Source organism: Manacus vitellinus, unplaced genomic scaffold (genome assembly GCF_001715985.3).
Source record: "Manacus vitellinus isolate BGI_N305 unplaced genomic scaffold, ASM171598v3 scaffold_11_pilon, whole genome shotgun sequence".
Lineage (NCBI taxonomy): Eukaryota > Metazoa > Chordata > Aves > Passeriformes > Pipridae > Manacus > Manacus vitellinus.
The window spans coordinates 3,013,518-3,038,472 of NW_021938895.1; the positions used below are offsets into that span (position 1 = coordinate 3,013,518).

General features: G+C 42.8%; 1 protein-coding gene across 2 annotated transcripts in view; it reads right to left on the reverse strand.

The window, feature by feature from the left end:
• PTCHD4 (patched domain containing 4) overlaps positions 1 to 24,284 on the reverse strand; it is an 82,757-nt gene extending 58,473 nt beyond the window's left edge. Inside the window, exon 1 of one of the 2 annotated variants that reach the window (XM_018088963.1) lies at positions 23,696 to 24,284. In XM_018088963.1, the coding sequence (XP_017944452.1) occupies positions 23,696 to 24,121 (426 nt within the window). In that variant the 5' untranslated portion in view covers positions 24,122 to 24,284. Of the gene's footprint in view, positions 1 to 23,521 lie in introns of both variants that reach the window. The other variant, XM_008927045.2, reaches the window with a different exon arrangement.
• Positions 24,285 to 24,955: the final 671 nt, after the last annotated feature.

The following is a 24,955-nucleotide window of genomic DNA, read 5'->3' on the forward strand; positions in this document are numbered from 1 at the left end:
AAAGCAAAAGAGATGAGCATGTGGTTATCCTGCATACGATGTGACACAGTGATAGTGTTTGGCTCTGCCTTCCTCTCAGAGACACCACCAGAGCTCCACTAAAAGGCCACTGCACTGAGCAGGAGCTGTGCCATTCACTCCAGTGGGCTTTGGGATCTATCCCTGCTCCTTCACACAGCTCTGTCTTACTCATTACAGACTCATTTGCACTTCTCTGCTGCAGTTACAGATGTTCCCAGATGTTCAGGGAATGAAATGTGGAATGCAAGCTCCTTGCCCCATTCCACATTTAACTCTGATGGACAAATCTCCAATTACTATGAAAAGTTTGAAATGAAGATCAATTGTTGGAAAATTTGTGATTTCTTGACACTTTGGAAATGGTTCTAAAAAGTTGGAAATGTACAGAAGACGAAGCCTCTTTCCTCAGTATACAGATGTAAATGTAGACAGATCTGCAAAGTTTAATAGTTATTCTGGCTTCAGAAAAATATAATTAAAATCAGACTTTTTTGAATTGTGTATTTGAGATTTCATGGATTTATACCAGTGGCACAGAGAAAAGAATCTACCTTACACTTGGATTTAACCAAGATATGTGTGGGTTTGTTTTTTTTTTTTATATTTTGAGAATATAAACCTTATTCTGGTCTTACTTCTTTCAGTATATGCTAGGACACAAAAAACTCCATGACAGTCAGTAAAGGACACATCAGGTGCATTCAAGATCAGCTTCTGTCTATTTACAAGACCAGACCTTTTTTTCTTTTATTGAAGGAAGGATTTAGTAAGAAAGGTCCTGTAAGGAAAGTCCTTGGTCTTAAGCCACTGGTAATTCTAGTTCTCTAGGATAACTGTATGTGCCCCTTCCAAGACAAGGGAAGCTTGTGTGGATTTAGAAGATCAAATCCAGTTGCAAACTGAGGAAGAAGACTCAGTGGATAAAATTGGCCCAGCACAAGTAATATCTTTGATCAAAAGAGTCTAAACCCAGGGATTACGTCTGTTGCACACCAAATAACATTTTGCTTTTTCCCCCATATAAACTGGATTATGAGTTTTCAGATTTATTTCCTCTTGTATTTAATAAAAGCATAAAATTATCAAGACAGTTGATGTCTACAGCATCTTGCAGCAGTGAATTCACATCAGATAATACTCTTTGCCTAAACACACTATGGGAATGAGCTGACCACTTGAATTTGGGAGATGCTCTGCCCTACGCACACACATGGAAGCAGTCATCTGCAAAAGGCCAGAACAATTTGAGGGAGATATTTTAACATCTATTACATCCAACATTAACCATTTCTAGAAGCACCTGTACTGCACACAGGTCATTATCTGAAATTGCCAGACCCATTCGTAGTAATGATTCCCATCCTAAGGAAAAATCAATGAAGCAGGACTTTATGAAACATAGATGTCTTCCAGCATGTCTGCTCATAGAGAAAATAAATATCAGAAACAGGGAGACAGTGCTGAGAATGTTTTGTGTACTCACCTTATCTTCAATCAGGTATGTAAAAGAGGTAATCCTCTCACTGAGAAATTTCTGCCTATGCCTGCTTTCATGGCAGGAGCTCACACTGTTTCCGGCATTTGCCTGCCACAGCCCAGGGAACAGGACAAAATGCTTTTCAGAAGTTCATTTTTCCCCTATTCCCTGTTGTTATTTCCCACTGAAATAACAGCTTCTGGCAAGGTATCCTGGCGCGAGCTGACACGAAAGGTGAATTGCAGTCTAATGCCAGCTTCTCAAATCACCTGAAGCCTCATTGCAAATGTCACACAAGCAGAGACAGCTGGCACAGAGGGGCAGCTGGTGCTGTTTGGACTCCAAAAGATCCTCGTCCCTGTCATTTCATGCTAGAATCCTGTTTTGATTATTTCTACTTTTTCTAAGGAGAGTTCACACTTAATATGCACACAAAAAATACATCTCCGAGCCCGTAATTGATGTTTGAGCAATGCAGTCCAGGCTCACATTGGATGCAACTTTGCAGTTAAAAATCCCATTTGGCACTGGCTTTGAAATTTTAGGGAGAAATGTCATATTTCCTCAGCACGTGCATGTGCAGTGCTGACACTCAGAGGTTTGCAGCCGCTGCAGGAGGCTTTAGCAGCACAGCTCCAAACCCAGCCCATGCACTGTAATTCAGGTTTCATTGCTCCACTGTGCAGCACACACACCAAGGTTATGGGAAACTTTGTGATGACCATCTGCCTTCCCCTGCGAAAAGTGCACCGAGCAATGGCAACATTTCAAAAGAGGCAGCAGAGCAGCCACAAATAAATTATGTTCTGCCATATCTCCCATGAAACAGCAGATAACAGCTATTTTTTACACTGATGTACAACAGGGCACCCAGCTCATATGTCAGCAAAACAGAGAGTAAGCTTTCGGATGGAATTGAGGAAATCACAGATGCTGGATTTCTTTGAGGTCGTTTTGTCCGTTCCTTTACTTCCAAAGGCAGATTGTTTCCTATCTAAGCAAGGGGTTTGCCTTTGCTGCTTTTATAACATACAAGCATGAATGTGGTGCCACAACACATGGGAAAATGGGGCCCTTCTCTAATACAGATCTTAGAGGATCACAGAATCACAGAATGGTTTGGATTGGAAGGGACTTTAGAGATCATTGAGTTCTAACCCCCCATGATGGGCAGGAACACCTTCCAATAGACCAACTTGTGTCCAACCTGGCCTTGAACACTTTCAGGGACGGAGCACTCACAGCTTCTGGGTAACCTGTTCCAGTGCCTCACCACCCTGAAATATTACTAATATTTAATCTAAACTCACTTTCTTTCAATTTGAAACCATTCCCCCATCTGCTGCCTTTGCCAAACACTCTAAAGAGAGAAAAAGTTCCTGTTGTGCTGAGTAGGGTTGTTTCAGCAGTGGTTACAGTCTCAGCAAGGAATGCAGAAAAAATATGGGGAAAATATAGTCTTTCATCTCATTTTACAGGTGGCAACTGATGTAGGAAAATGGAATCCAGTGCTGCCAACAGGACTCCAAGAGGCCTCCAAGCCAGGGAATTAGCTCTTTCTTGGTATCTCATGGAAACTTCAGGGAGTTATTCACTATGCCAAGGTCTTCGTTGTCCTCCAGGACCACCTTAGTGAAAGAAGGAGACATGAACAGCTAAGCTACTGGACTAAACCTAAGGTCTGGGAAAAACAAGGTCACAGTGGCTTGTGTAAATGATGCCTGAAGAACCAGGCAGGTTTTGAACCAGATTCCACCTAGTTCCTCATGAAAAAACACACTTTCTGCTGATAATTAGCACATCCTTCCTGGTATATGCCTACATGATGCTATTTTTAATTTCATAACAGTAGTTTCATGTTTCAGACTACCCCTTACACTTTTTACCTACATCTCTTGCTACTCTCTGATCCTATACGCAGAAAAACTCAAAAAAATAGAATAATAATAATAGTTATTGGTTATATACCACCTTACACCCATGTATCTCCAGAGGATCTACAACATAAGATGCTAACTGTCTTTAGCAAGGTCACTTGCATGGTTGGAACCTGAATTTCAGATTTCCAGTCTGTGTCTATGTGTCTTTCTCTCTTTCTTTAACATTTTTTTTGAACGTCTAATGAAAACTTCACAGTGTCTGTTCTCCCAGATTCTGATGGCAGCTAATTCTCTCCAGATCCAAGCATCTTTAAAGGTGGCATGAAATATAGATCACTTGCTGGGTCATGTGATACTTGATCTAAAACAGAGGCCAAACTAAAATCTTTGCTTCGATGTATGCTATTAAATTGGTTTCTGTGTCCTCCCCTTTCTTTCTCTAGATGTCCCAAAGCTGTTTGGTATATTTAGACTCTGAAAGGGAGGAGAATGAGAACTAAGATGACAGTCATGAACAGATTCACCTTCCTTTTCCCCCAGTTTGATGGATTTCACCATGTCTGTTTATGCAGACCTGACCTTGCCTGTGGTTGAAAATCCAAACTCCTTGTCTGTTCAGTAGTAAAAATTACTAACAGTGAATGGAAGGATACAGAATAAACCCCTTCCACACTTCAGGCTAGAAACTCATCTGTAAGAGATGTTTGGCCCCTAATTTTCTAAGAAGATGTGTGAGTGGCATGGTGATGTTTGGCTTGCTCCATAGCTGAGTGCAGGACCTCCCAGGTTAAACAAAAGCAGCTGCTCTTCTGAGCTAAGTATCTTTTGCTGGTGCTCATGTAGGCACAGATTCTCTCAGGATGCAGCCCCAGAGCAATATGAGCAATATTCTCTCTCTACTAAATTACCTGGGACCTTTTTCATTTCTTTGATAATTTCAGTGCAACTACTGCAGTCCCAACTCCCACCCTGCGGGTTCTGTGTGGTCACTGCCCTGGGCAGGATGCCTTATCATCTACTGGGATATTTTCTTTGTCCAAGATCACATTAAGTCAGAAAGAAAGGAGGACTGTAGTTACTGAAGCAAATGGTGGGGAGGGCCAGCTGTGAGGACTGGCACAGAGGGACATGGTTTAGTGGTGGACCCGGCAGCACTGGGTCAATGACTGGACGTGATGATCTTAGAGGTCTTTTCCAATGTAAATGGTCCTATAATTCATCTCTGCTTTGAATGGCATCAGCCTCCACTGACTACCCTCTCACAGTTTGAGGTCTTTTTGAGAGGGCTCCTGCCTTCCCAGGGCCCCACTCAGTGGAGGTTAGGGCTGGAGAGAGTTTTAAAACTCATTTCAGATCTCTGGCGAGGAGAGCAGCCCTTTTTCCCTACTGCCAGATCACTTTTATTCAAGTACATCTGCAGGACATTTGCCAGCAAATTTATCTCTATTTTTATTTTTCTTTAACTGGTACCTCTCATCAACTGGAGTGATAGATCATTATCAAGCTACATTATAGCGATGTTAGGAGAAAACATGCAATCCTGGTTACACTCTATTTTATCTTAAAAGCTTAAAATGCTCAACAGAGGGCAACCAGGAATGTCTGCTGAAATACATTGTGTGATAAACATCCTAATGAGATCAATGCAGTTGTTTCTCCCTCTGATAAGGACATTCCTCATCTACTGTAGGTCACAGAAATTATTATGCTAAACCCCACAGAGGTTAGCATGAAGCCAGTTATTTTTCAACCGGTTGCCAGTTTTCGAGGTAAAAAAAAAAAACTAAAATCCCCTTTCATTTAAGGTTTAACATATAGGGCTATTCCTGCATCCTTCAGCCTCACTGTAAAACTGATTTCTCTGTCCCTGGTACAGTTATCCACAGAGACCTTGTACCAGTCAATCCCTATTACACAGCCACCAATTACCAAGAATTCTTGAAGCATTCCTTTCCAACAGTTACACGTAATGCTGATTCATTCATTCAACATTTTCCATACATTTTTATGTAGCAGTTTTCCTTCTCTCAGAGTTGTGTAGGTGCTCTTGCACACCCACAAAGATATTTGCTGTGCTTGTCCCTGTGCAGCTATTCTGTGTGGATGAAGTATGGAGGAAGCATCCAGGGGAAGTTAACACTGAAGGCAGTGCATTTGATGTAAAACTGCACCTTGGTTGGTTGGAAACAGGGACACAGCAAAGGCCATGGAGTCTGTTCACACAGCAAAAGTGAAACATATGAAAGTGGCCATGACAAGTTTTCCAGGAAATAATCCTTTTAGTCTCTGCTGGAATAAATAACAACTCATTATTTCCAGCTACCCAGCAATGATGAGGCTCAGCTCACCAACTCATCAAGCAAATTTGTTTTATGGTCACTGGAAAGAGTCAGGCACATCCAGAGGTACGGGTCAGACTTGTTCTCTGCAGTTGCCTATCTCTCTCCATTTAAAGCAGAGGTATGAGATTACTTAAGATTTGACCCCAGCCTTTATCATGCTAAAAACTTAGGAGATATTGACCATGTTCAGTGACAAATGCAAACACAAAACTACCTGAACTGTCTTGTCATTCCTGGCTCATGTTGGCCCCTTCACAGGCACATCCTGCAGGGTAACAAACACACAGACCTTCATCCTCCTCCCAGGGAAATCCTTGACCACTTGTGTGATTTTCAAATGAATAAGTATCCAAAACAGCCAAAAGGCAACCAGAACCATCTGGCACCTCTTTCTGATGACTCTGGGCCTGTGCTCCTTTCCATTACAGCTTTGGATTTCTAGTTTTTATCTGGTAATTTAAAAGAGAAAAGAACAAACTAAAAGTGTTTCAAGAGACTTATATACTGTAGAAGTAATAATAAAGAATAAGAGCAATGTTCCTAACACAGATTTACTCCTTCCAAGTAAATCAAATTAAGGAAGGATTCATAAGGGTGCAATAGAAAAGTGTGACTGCTATTAGAGAGTTCTTCTGTGTTGAGGAGCTTGTGTTAGTGGACAGGCTGTTCTGAGTTCCTTCAGTATCACCCCAGCAGGTTTTTGGAGAATCATAGTGTGATTGGGGTTGGAAGGGACCTTTAAAGGTCACCTGGTCCAATCCCGTGCAATGAGGAGGAACATCTTTAACTAGAACAGGTTGCTCAGCCTCATCCAACCTGGACATGAATGTTTCCAGGGATGGGGAATCTACCACCTCTTTGGACAAGCTGTTCCTTTGTTTCACCACCCTCAATTGAACATCTCTGTCAAGAAAAAGGAAGGACAAAAGGAAAGTAGAAAAGACTCCACCTTCTGGTTCCCCTGCACATTCCCCCAGAATGAAAGACCTCTCCTTCCCAGACCAGCTCCAGTCCATTTCCCTCCTAGACTGTATTTTGCCTTTACATCCTTTTCAATCCTTCATCGTTCTTTGTCCTGTCTTCAAGCTCTTCTTTGCTCAAATGACCCCTTCTCTCATAAGGTCACTTTCTCATTTGGTCCATCTCAGATCCCATCCCAGTTCTTCTGGGAAAGGAGAATTAGATTTATTGCCCAGCACAGCTTTGTCCCCAGCTGTCCTAAACAGCACCCAAGGACACAGTGGTGTCCTTGAAGCTGATGAGTAATAGCCACACTGGCTGGGATCACACATCTCCCTAAGTGGGGAAGGGTGTTGCTGGAAGATGGGGGAGTTACAGACAGTGTAAGCACTGGGAGATAATTTCATGGCACAGCTCACCTATCTGCATTTTTCTTCTCTCCCCTCCACCAGGAGCAGGACACAGGCACAGCAGGGACATAGCTTTTCACCTTCACAGGCAGGTGAACTGGTGGCTGGTCCCCAGCCCCATGAGATGGATGCAGGGCACAGCTTGCTTTGGATGCCCAGCCGGGGGACCAGTGGGATGGTTCACTCAGGATGAAGGTGGGTGGCTCAACACACCTTGTAGGTGACACATGTTCACCTTCCAGCAGGCACTGGGTCCCTGCTCCCTCCTCATTGTTCATTGTCCTTTGAGCTTGTGCTCTGCCCTGCCCAGGATTGCAAATCCTTGAGGCAGCACCTTGGGATCATCCTCTGCTTTTCATAGCCTGTCCCTGCCAGTGGATCTTGCCTGGTAACACAGAGCAAAAGGTAAAGGTTCATCTGGCTCCTAAATCCTTCGGGATGAAGGGTGATGGTAAAAGCAATCACCACAAAGGTGATAGATTAAACATCTCCTTTTGCAAGGACAGGATACATGACTTTAAGAGGGAAATCCATGGTGCAGCTGTGGCTTTCCACCTCTGCAAACTAAGACAAGCCTCTGACAGTTGCTAAGCTATGAGGAATACCCAGGTCCAATTTAAAAAAATTTGTCCTTGTCTCCATGGTCTTGTCCACAGCTACTGTTCATCCCAAAGGATTTTCTTTGTGCCAAGGAGAAATGTAGGAATGAATGACTGAAATGTAGGAATGACAGAAGTGCCTCAAGGGAGTTGCACAAAACACCAATATTTGGATATATACAGTTAAACACTCGCAGTGATGTATGCAGGAATGTGTTTGAAGAACACATTTACCATCTCTCATATTTGCCAATCCCTAGGAATCTATATCATGAATACTTTTAATCAATGAATACTCCATATTAATTCTGACTTAATTCACAGCTCAAACTCCATGTTAAAAATGCTCAAAGGAAATGAAGAAAATTAGGAAGAGCATAAAAAGACAAGAAATGCTTTTTTCAGTGCAGACCAGTGGTCCATCTAGTCCAATGTTCAGTCTCTGTCCAGTTTTAAACCATGATGCACCAAGATGGTGTCTTCCATGACACACCTGGAAGATGCCTTTGGGAGTCTCAGAGTACTGTTGGTTTTCCAGCTCTTCAACAAACAAAAAAGTGAAATGAGCTGCTTGGAAGGAGAAAGAATGGAACTTCATTTTTAATAAAGAAATCCTAGTCCCAAATGCAGTGATTTGAATGAAACTGGCAACAAAAAGTAAGCAAGATTAATAAATTAAAGCTATCTTGTACCTTGGTGAAATCAAGAGAGTTTTGTTATCTCAAGAGGGCTATGGCTTTCTTCAAATGGAGTAGACAGGACAATATTCCACCAGAATGCTTTCTGTCTCGTGGGAATGCTTAACCTTAATCTTCCTTGAAGTCCATGGACTTATAGGTTAAACAAGATCCTAATTACTAAAGTATAATAAAGAAGGCAGTACAAAATACTAAAAATCAAGAAAATCCCCTTTTTTGTCTTCTTTATGTATCAACAAAAGCAAAAGATATAAAACTGTCTAAAAAACTTCATCATGTCCTTCATATGCAAAAGTTGAAGAGTTTTGGGGGAAATGAATTGGATCCAATGATTGTCTCTAACAGGAGATCCTAAAAGGAGGACACAGGTTTTCATTGACAGGTTTGTGGGCCCTCTTGCTTTGTGAGCATCCCACTGTGTGCCTTTTCTAATTGTTTTCCCTACACTACTTGAAGTTCAGTACACACAAGAAATAGGAAGAAAACCTGCCAGGAAGCAAAAGGGATTGGATTTGCCTGGTTTTATTACTCCATTTAAAGGAAATGTTAAAAAACAAACAGTAGAGAATAAAAAGTGAGGAGTAAAGCAGATCCACAGGATCATTTAAGCCCTTACAATCTGAAGTTTCAATAACGACACAGAAAAGGATGCTTTTTTCTTTTCAAATTATGTTTTATGTTGGCAAACATCTCTTTAATTTTCTCCGTCTCTGCTCATCCTGGTTTCTCTGGGGACCAGCAGCCAAAGTACTGAAACGCTGCAAAAATGTTTTATCAAAGGCAAGAAGAAAAGAAGTAACTGAGAATCAGACAGAGCCAAGCGTGATGTGGCAAGATTTTGGGACTAGTGTGGTTTTGAGGTTAATATACAGGGAAGCACCATTAACTAAGTTCAGCTTTTGAATGCAAGATGCTGCTGTACTCTTATACAAGTCCTATCAGGAACTTCTACTCTCACAATGCTCAATAAGATATAACAAGGCACTGCACAAAGGAGATACAGTTGAGGACACAACACTTCTGGTTGAAAATTCCCCTCTTCTAAGAGATAATTAATCAGTTTCCCCTTTTTTTTTTGAGTCTCAAATTTGGCATTGTGAGGCGATTTCTCTACCGTGAAGCATCCCTCCCTTCTCTCCAGCGCACGCTGGTTTTTAATGAGTTTGGCCATTTGTTAGCTGGAGAGAGCCAAAAAAATGTCTAGTTTCAGATGCTTTCCCTTTTTTTTTTTTTTAAATATTGAACTAGAATCTGGGAAGGGGAAGTGGGAACGAGACACTGAAGTAGGCCTGTGTTTATGCACTAAAATCTAACTGAAGCTGGGAATCTGCTGACTCCCACCCAAGATACTTTTGAATTCAGTACGTTCAAAGAGATTTTTCACCTCTACATATGAACATCAGCAGGTAGCTTTTAAATTTATAAAAATCTATCTCAAGGTCACCTTGTAACCTGTACCTTTCACTGTAAAATCTTATGCTCTTAGCAGCCCACAGAGTTGAAGGTGTTGTCATGTGCGATCCTGTAACAGGGCTTTTTAATTCTTGTTTCAGTTTATAAAGTAAAGCTCATGGCATCATCTGTAAGTGTTCAAAAACATGTAGATGTGGTAAATGGGGACATGGTTTAGTGGTGGACTTGGCAGTGCTGGGTTAATGGTTGGACTCTATGATCTTGATGATCTTTCTAACCTAAATGATTTTTTGATTCTATGATCTCCACTTTGGGTTTCTCATTGCCTTCCATCACTGGAGAGCTCTCCCACTGAAAGTTTGCTGACACTATGAGGGTCAGATTTCAACCTGTATTTTTTCAGTCATACTCTGTGGGACAGGGTGTCTTGTGTTGTCTCAGACACCACAGGGAACATTTGCAATGGCAAACAAGTGATAAACAACGGTGTGAGACAACAAGAAAATTTTGCGTTGTCCCAGAACTTTCATCCAAAGATTTCAGGGGCTGTTAACAACTGCTACTGATCAAGCTCTGCATGTCTGGAAAAATATCTCAATGCAGCCCCTGTGCTGTGGAGGACTGGGAGGACCCACACAAAGTACAGCAGATGCTGAGGTCTCGGTTCAGACCATAATCACTGGTCACCAGTGAGGTTCTGGCACAGCCCAGGACCCTGCTGTGCAAGGTGCTGTGCAAACACACAGCTGGAGAAGCTACCCGTTTTAAAAAAAATTTCCCATCTGATGCTGGATTTTCTTCAGTCACTGTATTTCGTAGAGTGAACTGGTGATGCTGTCAAAGGAGAGGTCCCTTCCCTCTCCATCCTGAGACTGCATCTCCTCCCTGCCAAGCTTGGGAGCAGAAGTTCACGTGGCGTGTGGTGAAATGGATTGGAGAAATAATCCAAGTTTATGCAAACTCAACAGGAGGGGAAGAAAGAAAAAATAAGAAAAGAAGACAGATTTAATCCCCTCATCCCCTCTTTGCTGCCAGCTGGCAAAGCATTTCTTCAATTTCTGTGCTCAGACCCCACAGTCTGGTGGTAATGTCGGCAATGCTACACCTGAATGGCTCCATCCTCAAGGTGGCTGTATTTCACAGCTGAGTATTTGTCCTTACTTCAACTACACAATTAACTTCAAGCAGAGTTTCTGATTTGGATGTGCCTTTTCGACCAGAACAAGTCATAATTTAGGCTCTGGGGTCCTGAGGCTGCCTAACCAAACCTTCAGAATGGAAATACCAGGACTACTGGGCTGCCAGCTCCAGCAGAAGAGAAAAACAGGGCACCTCTGGAAGGTAATTTTGATCTTACATGGACTGAATCTCATTCATTCAAGGATTCTTTCTTAGGGATTTTAGTCCTCCTAAAGCCCCCAGTGTCCCAAACCTTAGTTGAATTAACTTCATAAAATGCTTAAAGTTAGGTTATATGTGTACCTAGATGTTAACATAGTGCTGCTGTTAAGAATGAACTCAAGATATCAAGGAAGATGAGTGTTTAATTACTCTGTAAAAGGAATTCTGAAGAAATGCAGAATATTGACTGGAAATAATAATAGTATCAACAACCATCTTTTCAACTCATTTGAGATGTTTCCCTGCAGGACAACAAAACTTTTCTCCCCAAACAGACATTTTACAATTATTTTAATGTAACAGATTTTACAATTATTTTAATGTAATAGATGTTAAAAAAAAAAAAAAGTTTTCCAAAATCCCCTGCAGTGCAAAGTGATTTTTCAGTCTATATCGGTATAGTCTATTTGGAAAGGTTTTAGTTCTGGCAGAACAGAAAGGACTGGACTTTTGATTTTTAAACAAAAATGCTGCAGATGGTGGGACCTTGTGGTATTTAGCCAGCTTTGGACTTCAAACAAATATTTAGGGAAAAATTCTGATAGAGTAAGCCAAAGAGTAATCAGATGGTAAAGCACTTCCAGATGATGGAATCTTAGCATTTGTCTTCTGAGCACTATGCAAAATCTCTGTCTCCCTGCTGCAATAAACTGCCAATATCTGGCAATCTATTTTGCAGGAGGATGGCATTTAATTCCAGTTCCTTCAGTGGGAGCTAATTCCTTATTCAGATTAATGTATTTTAGTTCTTTTGCAACTGTCTAATAATAATTTTCAAAAAGAGTTTTTCAAAACCCTGTCAGAGACTTGGAGTGAGACAAAGTTGCAGTGGACTTGAGAATAAGCCTGGATTTTACCCATGGAATTATTCTGGGAAGTTTTTTCTCATGTCAGTGCAAGTGCAGATTATTCCTTAGGTCTTTTGGAAATGCTTCACCTGATGTAACTCTTTTCTATAAAGGTCTCTGGTCCACGAAATCTCTGAAAGGTGAATTCATCCCCTCCTAACGTAGATGTTTAGAAAAACTGAAATGCATTTCTTCTGGAGGTTCATTCTTCTCTCCCCTGATTGCACATTGGGCCCAGTTTAGGGTAGCTGCTGAATAGAAAAAGGCTCAGATTAGAGGAAATGGATCCCATCTTTGGGATAAGTGATCCTGTAATGACTCTCTGCATGAACACCCACAAATTGCAACATCATGGACCCTCAGTGGTAGGGTCACAACCTGGCTCTGAAGGCAAGACCAGGTCCCATCCACTGCAGCAAAGGTCCTGACATTGTGGACATTTGTCAAGAAAAGGAGACAAAGTGGTCTGACTCCACAATTCATTTCACAAATATCATCAGCCTATTCCTGGACCCTTGGTCTGCAATCATGGTCAAGTTGGACAAAAAATAGTAGAAATGGTCCAACTGAATATTTTCTAACTATCCTGTTCAACTGAGTTTTAAAAACATTTGCTATGATAATCTTTCCCTGGCACAATCAAGATATATAATTAATAAACGACAAAATTCAACATGGACAAAATTGAGCCAATTTGTGACATTAGGAGTATTAGGATATTTGAATTTGAGGTGCTGGGGAACAATCATATGATTCACAACATGGCAAAAGAACTTAAAGGGATCATCCAAATGAAATCATCTGTCAAAAATCCAGTCAGCACAAGCTTCCAGAAAAAGACTAATTTGTTTCTAGAAAGATAACAAAAGGACCAAAACAAAGCAACAACCAAGGCTTCCCTGGTAATTTAACACATCATCTATAGCCTCCAAAGCAGTATTCAAGCTCAACATAGGGAGATGTGTTTGTCCTGCAGAGCTTGATCTGCAAGAAGGTGAAGGATGAAGGAGAACATCGAGTGCTGAAATGTCCATCCTTGCTAAGCAGTGTCAGAGTCAGAAGTAAATACAAGTGGCCTTTCTCTGGAGGCTGCAAAATCCCAACTTCAACATCAACTTTGTCTTTGACCTTGATCATATCATTTAAGTGCTTCACCTTCACTTTTTGATTTGCAAAACTCAGCTAACAGGAATCTATTCCAAAGGAGGACCCTACATTGCCCTTTGGGCACCAGAATACAAATAAAACTCTTCAGAAAATAACATTATTTTCTGTTTGGCTTTCTAACTGCTCTGGTTCTGTCTGTGTAAATTCTCTGACTCAGCTGCTGCTGACATGTCCTCCTTGTTTAATATTGTCTGTGAACTTCACTCCTGTGCAATTCAATTCCATTTCCCGATAATTAATAGAGATGTTAGATGAGACCAGACCTAACACAAATTCTCCAGATACCCTGCAAGATACCGTCCATAAACTTGTTACATTATCATTTATCATGGTTCTTCGTTTACAGTCTTTCAGCCAGTTTCCAACCCACATGACTGATTTCCCATTCAAGCCAATCTGAATTAATTTTTCTGTTATGGTTTACTCATAATCCTGCACAGGCTAGGGAGTGGGTTAGACTGACCTTATAAACCTTTTACATCTTTGACCTCTTGATGTTACATGGAAGAGGTGTGGGATTGCTCATAAAACTCCAACAAGCTCTCTAAATTTCCCCAGCAGTAGCACAGCCCTCCTTTATGATGGGAAAATCAATGTACAGGAGAAGTCACGGCAGAACATGAATTCTTGAATACATGCTCCTGCACCAAAATCACCGTCCCACACCCCAAGCTGCTCCTTCACCAAGCAATATCTGAAATGTCATCCTTTCTATCCACTGTATCCTTATTGAACAGGCTCTAGGAAAACCCAACTCAAGTGGTTTAAGGGTGGACCTACGTTTCTTTGAGCTTCGTCCTGGGCTATTCTCTGTCCTGGTTACCTTTTTTAGCTGCTTTAAACAAAATGAAAACCTGTCTCATTCTGCCTTATTTTTCCTTGTTATTTTTGCTACTTCAAAAAGTAATTGGGTTTTCCACAAGAACAGTGTCAGAATCGTTCCTAAAGGAGCTTAGTTCAGATCTGTTAAGTAGTGACAAATGACCTGTTTTAACTTGCCTTTTGAGGTGAATATTGTGATGAAAAGACCATGGACCATATGCAATTACAGCATTTGGCATTTATATAAGACGAATTTCCCTTCAAGGATGTCCTCTTTTTCCCACCTCCAAAATCTGATACTTGAGGTAAGAAAATGGTAAAAGTAAGAATACAACCTTTATTCTTTTAGGAGAAAACAAAAAAAAAAGCCACAAAAAAACTCCCAAGATCAAACCAAACCCAAAGCACTCTTTTCTCTAAAATTAACTTCTCAAAACCAAAACATAAAATACTTTATGAGAGCAGTGGACCTCTTAAGCTTATCAAGTTTGAGAAATTTTTTTTAATGTATATACCTAAAACCTAATACCTGTGCTAATCTTGAAGCCTGGGGAAAGAGTGGACAGAAATTTGTAAATCTTCAGAAATGTTCACATTTCTCTGCTGGTGTCCCAAATTGCTGTGCAATTTACTATGATAAATCTGTTGTACATCAACTGAGTGACCAGTGTTTTCTACATGCACATGGGAAATCAGTTATGGGTAGGAAAATTAAGGTTAGTTAACAAAGAAACACTACTAGAGCATTTATTACCATACCTTCCAGCCACCCTTGAGGACAAATGGATTTTTAATCTGAATGCAAAAGTCTATGTGTTGAAATCTCTTTTGGGGGATGTTTTGTGCTTATCTGTGAATAAAACCTCCCTTCTTTGGTAAGAGTCAAGAACATGAACAAATTGAAGTGTAAATTTTAGGGACAAAAATTCACATGAATATTTCCAGGTTTCATCTACTCTGCACTGAATTTGTAATGTATTTGGTTAATGAATCAAAATCTGCTCTAAGAAACTATCCTGGAAAATGGTTAGGAAAAAGGTGATTTATATTTAAGTCACAAATCCCATCAAAGAGATGGAGTTGCATAATGAAGTACTGCTAACAACATCTTCTCAATGAACTGCAAATTTTTTTACAAACTAAACCTGCTTGGAAAACTGGAAGCCAGGACCACTTGGCCCATCAATGCAGTGTCATGCTCTCCAGTGAAAAACAGCATTAACAAGAGCCATAGCATTCTCTTGGGGGTATATTCATGTCCAGGGGGTCTGGGCTGTGCCCTCAGCCTTGCAGGGTTCCTGCCAGACAGAGTCTATGGTCGTGATTTTCCTTCCCCAAAGTTTGAACATGGGAAAACATTTCCTTTTAAAGTGATTTTGTTTTTTTTATCTCCTTCATTTTCTAACCCAAAGTATAATATGAGAGAAAAAGAGAAAAAAAAAAAGGAAATATTTTGTTGGTGGCCTGTCAAAATGAAACTAAAGGAAACTGCCCTTCTCTTGTCATCCTCCAAAATGAAATCAGGGGCAAGGTAGACAGTGTTTCACAGATGCTTTTGGTTTCAAGAGTACTGTGCCTTCTGATAGGAAAAGATTAATCTGAAATTTTATGGGCCAGCCCTACTCACAGCACAGATAATACATGATTTAGCACAGGCAATACAAGATTTAGCAGAGAAGCAGCAAAATGCTCCATGGCCACTGCTGAATCGTAGCACCCTTTAGGAAGCTGTTTGACACACGTGCAAAAATGCACCACGTATGTGGTAATACTAACACCTCCCCACCAGACTGACAACACTTGGGTAATGCTGGTGGAAACAATTACACAAGGTGTAATAAAAGCAAGACCCTGTCTTACACAAAGGCAACTTTTCTGTCTTGTTTCAGTACCAAACTTGGGCATAAATTTTAGGTGCCCCCTGAACCAGTTCTTTGGGTGGTGTTCATGTTTCCTATATATTGTGAGAGGATACACGTCAGGTGTTTGGGCGTCCCTGTGGAGGTGTTCAATGGCAGCTCCCAGGTCTCCTACCAACTGAACAAAGAAATAATTATGGTAGATTGGACCATATTAGGAGCCCCTATTTAATCCCACTTGCATGTCCTTTGTAGGTGGGCTGCATTACCCTGAGAGTCTCTGTGACTTGCTTTGCATTCAAAGGTGTGGGGCAGCTAGGCAGAACTGCCCTTTACCTTTTCTGGTGCCCTCAGAGCAGACAACTAAGCTTTAGGGTTTGTGCAACCGGTATTTCTAAAGAAGAATTATTCTGTGAGACACCAAAGCATTTGCCGTCATACATATTCAGGAAGCATCACATACCTGTGCTGCCAACTAACTTTTCCATCTTAGTTATAGATTGTTATCAGACCAAAACCTTCTGCAATATTACCCAGGCAGTGATGTACCGGTCTGTCAACCCAGGATCACCCAGCAGCTCCCTGGCAGTGGTACCAGTTTGCTGGCAAGGGTGGAATGAAGGAGGGCATATGTGGTGGTTAAATATAAAACCAGCGAGAAAAGCTGATCTGGCCAACTCACAGCTGTGAGACTGTCTGGTGTGTCACAGAGCCACTGTTGGGCGTGCAGAACTGGCATTGTGCAGGAATTGTGTGAGTGGTGGTAAGGAAGAGAAAAAAGCTTCAGCAAAGTTTCTGTTCAATACCAGAGCTGCCCACTAAGAAATTATTACCAGTTTGCCCTTGAGCTGCTTCTACAGTAATTCTTTAAAGCTGGAAATCTTCCTGTTGCCATCAGGTCACCCTTGCTAGTGTCATCAAAGGTCTTCAGCACTCCACCCAAGGCTCCTGCTCCCAAATGGCCTGACCAGTGTAAAAGTGAGGCTAATTCCCACCTGGTGAATCCAGGGCTAGGGCAACGACACGTGCCACTGCATGTGATCGTCTCTGCAATGCTCAGGAGCTCTGTCACTGCTCTCTCCTTTTGTAGGATGCCTCACAGCCCCACTTCCAAGAATTTCCTTTACTGTCTATTCTCCACATGAGCATCTTGCACCTTGGTAGGTAGGAAAACAGAGAAAAGGACTAACGTAGTGAGAAAGAGAGGTTTAAAAGACTTTATAGTTTGCCCTTTTAGACTCCTGTTGCGTTCCCCTCTCCTTTCCATCACACACAGCACCTGCTTTCCTCCATCACTGAAGACTTTTCTTCATCCATTTTTAAAGCTGTTTCACAGCTCAAGTCCCAGCCATGTCTCACTGTTTGCACTAGGAGGGTGCAGTGGATGTGGGACCTGCATAAATTAAAAGCTTTCAGTAGAAATGTGAGATCGTGATTTTCCTAACTCAATTCTCTTGGAAAACCAGTCAGCAGTTTTTTTCACTGTGACATCTGTAATAAGCACCATGCAGAGTGCAAAGAGGTCTCTTATCCCTTAATGTTTGAAGAGGTTTAATACAGGTTTTGCTATTAGATTACTGTTTATGAAATGTCTAGCACAGCCTTACCCACATCATTGTTTACCAACTGACAAAGGTATGCATGTAATATGCATAGACACATACACGTAAAGGATGTTAAATGATTTAAGAATTTTTTGGCCATATTTATTAATCTAATTTTGTCCTTACAAAGTTCTTCCCACTTCTACCATAGAGCATGTATTTAAACAGTTAAAGCTGGTTTAAGGATCTCCTCTCCGAACCTCTCCGAACCTCTCCTCAAAAGCATCTTTCTCTGGGAATATGACACATGTTCTTTACTTTCCTTGTAAATCTAAAGAGAGAATTTCAGAGCCCTCCAACAGCTCACACAGCCAGTATAGTAAGGGGCTCCAAAGATATTTTGTAAAGGTGTAGGGTACTATGTCAGTGTTAACACTGCCAAGTGTTAACCAAATATTTAATAAAAGAAATAAGTATTTTGTTTATGTCCACAGAGGACTATCTGTTGTAGGAAGATGGAAAAGTGCTACTAGGCTTTCTTCCTTTGGCAAGCAGTTGACATCTATCCAAGATCCATGGGGATGAGCCATTGCTACTAACTGAAGGGCTTTTCGACTGCATCTTCCTGTTCTCTCTACCTAAACAACCTTCCAATTGCTTCTCTATTATTATTCATATCAAGACCTGGCACTGAACAAAAGGCCACATCCCCCAGCAAGTGCTGACAAAACTAAAAAGTGGAATAGCTGGGAGGGTGGTGATGGCATGAAGCAGATAACCAAGGTGACCCAGAAGGTCAGTGGAGAATATTTTCCTTACAGTCTTTACTGGCTCCACCAGCCCATCGAGGTGAGAAGGGTGAGGAGCCCTTCCTAGTCCTACCAGCCAGTATGGAAACAGAGTTGGAAGAACAAAAGGATCTTTTTTTCCCAAGTAAGTTTCCCAACCTGTGAGACAGAAGATGCTACCAGCCTTCAAACATTTTCCTCTTGCTTTCATGCTACTGAGCAGCTGCTCTGAGCTCAGCCTGCCCAATCCTGTCTTGATCTGAGAGGCTGAGATGAAAACTATCTGCAGCCTCCAACCTTCCTCTTCTGATCTTCTCCCTGCATGTTTTATTATTTTGCTTTGACTTAGCAGCTTTTACCAGCCACGGAGCACTTCACAAGATTCTGACCAACAGATTTGAATTGGGGCAGGGGGTATCACAAATGAGTACAGAGCCACATTGTCTCTGAGGAAGCATCTGCTCCTTGGAGTTAATCTTATATTTGGACTGATTTTACTGAAGGAATAATCAGTTTGTGGACATTATTGGTGCACAGATGCCTATTCTGATGTAGGTGGGCTCTGGTTTTACATCCTCTCTGTCTCATGGAGGTGGCCCATGCCTCAGGGACATCTAAGGAGAGATTAATCTTAGAGCAGTGGGAAAGACTCCACGAATGCAAATGGAGCAAGACTCGTTTAAAAGTACAGCTGTTAGTGTGAGAAAAACTGAGAATCTGGCCATGACCAAATCTACACTTAGAGGTTTCAAGATGTTCAGTGAATGCAAGTAACTTTTCTGCTTATGCAAGAACAGATTCAATATCCAGCTGATGTGTTTATCACAAATGTGGTAATAGAGATCTCTGGTTTATTGGCTGCTGTTTAGCATAGTGTTCATAAATGACTGATACTTAATTAATTGAAGGCAGTATTACAGAAACCAATCTGTTGAAAAAGATTTCTTTAAACCAGCAGTTATCATATTCATTCTGATCTCAGAGAGGCAAGTTCTCAGTTACTATCTTTTCTCAGACAAACTAGCAAATAAACATGAAAAGAAATGGTAAATGTGAAATACCAGAAAAAATATTTTTGTGGTTTTTTCCCCTCTGGGTAAGGACTGTGTTCAGAAATAATTTTTATTATTTTTTTAATCTTTTTTTCTTTTCTTTTTCCGGACTAAGACAGCAAATTTTCTGGGGTTATTAACAAATTAGGGTCAAAAAACAATCTCTTCCCTCATATTTGACTCTACACAAGAAGTAATCCCCATGTAATCAATAATTCTGTCTATACCAATGAATAAACTGTGTCTCAGACCACACTTTGGCCCCCACACTGGGGCCAAGGGCACAATGTGTCCACTTCTAAGAACACTGCACACTGTTATGCCGAGGACAGAGTAGATATACCAGCTAGAAGTGAACCTTTTCCCATGCTGTCCTTCATGTCACATCCAGGTACTGTCCTGGAGGTCTCAACTGACAAAAATAATGCCAAGTTTAGACAAAACTTGAGATTTAACAGTTTGATGACCGATGGTCAGTGTAGATTTGCTCAATCTATGCAGTTAGGGCACAATCCAGATCCCAAGCACAGGAGCACCATTTCTATGTCTTGGAGTGAGGAAAGCACGAGGAATCTTTCTCCAGGATGTATCTCAAAAGTCTTCATCAAGACTTCATGCATCCAGCTTTGTTTTCCTGCTCCACCACGGTCTATCTGCATGACCTTGGGCAAGTCACTCTCTGACTGGGCTGCAGACTGCAGCGTAGCAATAACCGTGAACAGGCTGGATACTGTCCCCAAAGCAACGGGAGCCGGCGTTTTCCTATAGCCTAGTTCACCTGAGCTAGTCTACAATGACCCCTGTGTTGCCAGAGTGGATTTTAAACTCATCTCAGGAGCTGGAAACCATGCTGCAGTCTGCACTCTGAATGTGAGTGCCTTGTCTCTGCTCCTTCTCTGGCAAGTGGAAAGACCAAGGCTTCCTGACTCACAGAAGGGCAGTGAAGATAGAAGTATTCAGGGCTACAACCTCTTTCAACATACAGCGAGTAAGGGTTAAACAAACATCACCCTCCACATACAGATTTCCTCAGCAAAAGTTGAGCAGTTTCATCAGATTTTGCAGTCCAATAAGAGCTGTTTCAAAACTAGAACAGTTTGCTTAAACCTGCTCAGACGGCTCCCACAAAGTTCCCATGGGAGACCTGTCAAGAGCTCACTCTCAGTCAGCTTTCAGCCAACCTCACCTCAGAGAACTGAATGAATTTGGCCTCCATCAGGAGACAAGAAGGACAAAGTGAGAGTTGCTCACAAGGCTTGGGGGAAATGAAAAACTACAAAGTGTTTTAACAGCTCCCACATGGAGCAGGGGTGAGGTTGGAGCAGCTCAACATTGTCATTGTGGTTCTCAAACCAGTACAGTTTGACACTTGACCCATGTCGGCTGCAGACTAAACACATCTGGGGCACCTTCATGTTTTGTAAATCCCCATATTGTTCTTAGAAGAATTTTGTTCAGTCTGAGGCCATTATTGAAAGAAAAAGACAGCAAAATCTACCAGTATTAATCAAGCAACGTGACCTTTGGGAAAATGAGGCAACCTAGAAGATCTGGTGGGTCTTAATGATGCAGAAAAGTTTAGCTGAGAAAAATCCCAAGGGCATGGACTGGTGAATGTGATGAGCTCTGGTCCACACTGAATAAGAGCAGGCAGATTTGGCCCTCTCATTTGCAGTCCCATGAGGTTTAGCCACAACTACTCCTTCATGTCACAACTCAAGAGCGAAGAAATAAAAACCCTCGCAGATACAGCCACAGGGGTTGTTTCCCCCTGCTGAACACCCAGAAACTGATCTACCCTAGTGGGTGCAGCATCTGAGATACTTCTGGTTAAGCACAACTGGACACCTCAGAACAAGCAACACAGGCCTGGATTTCCACAGCTTTTGCTCAGAGGTGCAAAGAGAGGGAGGTCAGTAAATAGCCCGTGAGCCTCAATTAACCCAAGACTTTGTTCATGGCTTGAAGGAGAGCACACACCTTCCTAACCCTTGATAGATGGGACAACAGAGATGACAGGGATGACCTAGAGAATTAATCTACACAAAATAGTAATTTATTCCCAGCAGCTGGAGCCAAAGAGACCAGAGGAGGGGAGTCTCTGTGGACACACCATCGCTGAAGACCAGCGCAGGTTCAGGGCTGACTATAGTCCCACAAAAAAGTCCTTACTGTACCTGAACACAAAAAATTGTGGCAAAGTGTATTTCTTTTTCTCAGTAAAAGTAGGAACTCTCCTTTTCCACAGAAATGGGTTGTAATTGCTGGCTTTTCTCTGAAACACAGTCACAGATTTTGGTGGCTTTATGTTCTTTCACTGGAAAGTGGGTAGAAAGCTACCTGTTCTGTCCAACTTTAAACTGAGATACTTAAGAGCATTTATTCCTTCATCCAGATGATGATATACAACAACTACTTGGGGGTTTGAAGGTACTGGGCTGGTATTTTGCAGTGCTTAGAGTCAGACATCTATGCTTTGGGAAAACCTTTCTCTCTGTGTGAATTATCTACCAAGCACTTTTATTCCAATAGGTCACTAATCTAGATCACATATCTTGTCCTTTGCCTTTATCTTTAAAAAAGGAGGAGCTGTAGGCACTATTCTCATAAAAAAACACATTGCAGGTGACCCCATCCAAGTTTTACCAAGCTCAGTTAGTGTTTCTCTACAGAAGAAAATTAATCTGGATTGAGAGAGTGGGATGACAATTTCTGTACAAAAGTGCATTACAATTATATTAGTCTAGATTATCAATGTTCTCCACTGAACTACCTTAATCTTAACTTTAAAGACAAACAAAACGGAGTAGAAGCACTTTAATTCTGCAATAGCAGGATTGTCTTTGCAGTCAACTAGAAGATAAAATTTGTTCAGGGATATTTAATCCAGAATAATTTGTTTTTCTGAGTACTCCTTGCATTCAGTACTTTCCAGCAGCAGCAAGGACACCTTTTCATTTCCACACACTCAGCTCAAACAGCCACAACTCTGCACAAAGCAATTACTGTAACATCTACAGCCACAGGACCAAATCCCAGTTGTCCCACCCGGCCCTTTTACTGAAGCAAGGAGACCAGTAAAAACAATCTATGTCTCTGTTTCAGATTTTGGGACAGAAACTGATTTTAACTTTTTTTTTTTTTTTTCTCGTAAATGAACTGGAAGAACCAAATTATGACTTCAGGATCTTGGTGCTGGTACTTGCAAGAGCACTACCTCCCTCATCCTTGAGGAACTCTTTGAAAAAAGAGGGACAGGTAACCCCAAAGATCTCTGGTGTACAAGGAGGACCGTATCCTCCTCCCTATGACCTGAGCCATGACTAAATAGCGTGCTAGGGAGTTTGTTACACTCTGGTAAATAAATCCTGCCTCTGGTGTAATGCCCAAGGGAGCATGCAGATACACTGTAATCCACAGAAAGTTCTTCCCTGAGCCACCTGCAAACTTTGTACCTGTTTACTCACAGCAGGTTAGTCCTGGTGAGCTGGGTTGCTCCAGATGGGAGGGAAAGCAGATGGGAGCTTTTATGCCAGGGAAATAGTCCTGACATAATTTGTGCCACATTGTTTATTCTTTTAATTGGAACCACTGAAACTACTTTCACCTTTTACCTTGTTTCAACTTTGCTGGAAGCCTCCAGCTGTTTGTATCCATCCCAAAACTCCAGCCCATCCTTCAGTGACAGAGTTAATAATTTTCACACTGAGAGGAAAAAAAAAATCCCACCTCCCCTTCTTTGCATGCAGGTAAAGAAGGCAGGACACCTGAATTCGCTTCTGGCCCAAACCTCCTGCTGCTCCTACAGCACTGGAAGGAGCAGGCAGATACAGGAGCTTTCTACGTCTTTGAGGAAAGCTTTTTCTGGGCACACTAAAGATAAATTATTCCACCACAGCAGTGAGGCTGGAAAAGGTGATAGTGCAACCCAGCTCTGAACCACCCACCGACCTCGTCTCCCTTTTCCTCTGTATATTGAACCTTCAGGGCACTGCAAGGTCTCCCGGTGCTCAGGCTCTCCGCTCCCTGCTTCTCCTGCTTCAGTAGCATCCAGTCCCCCACCCTCCCTCCTCTCCCAGAACAATAGCAAGGCACCGGATTCAACTGCTTCCCAAGGATAGCCCAGATCACACACATTTCCATAGAGAGAGATAGATATGATTATATTCCTCTTTGCTGTTTAGGACAAGAAATGAAGTGCTGCCTCTTTAATTGGCAAAAGCATGCAGTAAGAGCATACCTTCAATTTAGTGTTGGGATAGCTCACTTGCACCCTGGCTGTTGTCTTATTGGAGAGGGCAGCCTGCCTCAGATCCTCTAGCACTGAAATAATATCATCCAGCACGCATTTCTTATCCTGATTTCTCAACACACACAGATGGGAAAAAGTATAATTATAGCCTTTGTAGTTCACCTTCATTTCCAGCACGGCTCGGTGGATCTGCAGGATCACATCAGCCTGATGCAAAATATTGCCTCCGGGTTTGGAGAGGAGAATCACCCTGCCATACCTCCCCGGGGTGTGCAAGTCCGAATACAGTTGGCTTTTGGATTGATCGAGGGAGAAAAGGCTGCTGGCTAAGCTCCTCTCGATCTTGGCCAGGCTGTGGCTGGGGGCTACCAGGCTCTCCAGGTCAGTGTCAGGCTGGAAGCGGTTGAGCAGGCTGAAGCCGAAGATGATGGTCAGGACTGCGGGCACAGTGAGGAAAAACACCGGATGCCTGCTCACGAATAAGCCCAGCTTGTAGAAAAACGACTGGAGCCCTCTGTGTATCACCTGCCGCAGCATCCTCCACCAGATCCAGCCTGCAGATGCTCCTGGCCGTCTTAGAAAGCACATGTGACATGTGTAGCTCCTTACCCCTTCCTGCCAGTTTCCCTTTCTCTCTCCCTCTCTCTCTACTACTCCTTTAAAAGACTGCAGCAAGTTGCAGCAAGACAGCCAAATATTGATCAATGGGGTGTGTGTGTGCGTGCGGGTGTGTGTGTGTGTGCCGGGGGTGGAAGGGACCGAGCAGGGGAGGGAGGAGGACGGGGGGGTCCTTGCCTTTTTTCCCTCTTTCTCTTCCCCCCCCCCCCCCCCGCTCTCTCTCCTCCCTCCCCCCGAGCCCAGCTATCATCGCCGCCCCCTTCTCCTCCTCCCCCTCCCTCCCGGTGCCCCCTTTCTCCGGCGAGGCTCGGGCGTTGCACCGGGAGCTCCGCCAGTGCCCGCTCCGCTCCGCGCCCCGCGCAGCCCCGGCGCCCGGCCCAGCTGCTCCGGGGGTGCGGGCCAGCTGCTCCTCGCACTGCTCGCTTTCTCCCCTCCACGCACACACACATACCGTACGGAATTTGCCGGGGCAGGAGGATGATTGCTGCATTTTGACGTCCCCCGACCCCCACCCGCCCCTCCCTCGCCCCCTCCTCCCCATCCCCGCCGGCTGCCGGAGAAGGGAGAGCTCCGGCTCGGAGACTTGGCGAACCGCTTTCCCGCAGCAGCAGAAGCAGCAGCTGCCGCCTCGCTCCTCTCTCGTTCCCCGGTCCCGCGGCTGCTGTGTCCCCTCGCTGCACTCCCCTCTTCATCCCCCGGTCCCGCGGCTGCTGCATCCCCTCGCCGCGCTCCGCTCTCGTCCCCATGTCCCACCGCATCCCCCCGTCACGCTCGGCTCTGCCCCAGCCGCGCTGTGGCTCTCGG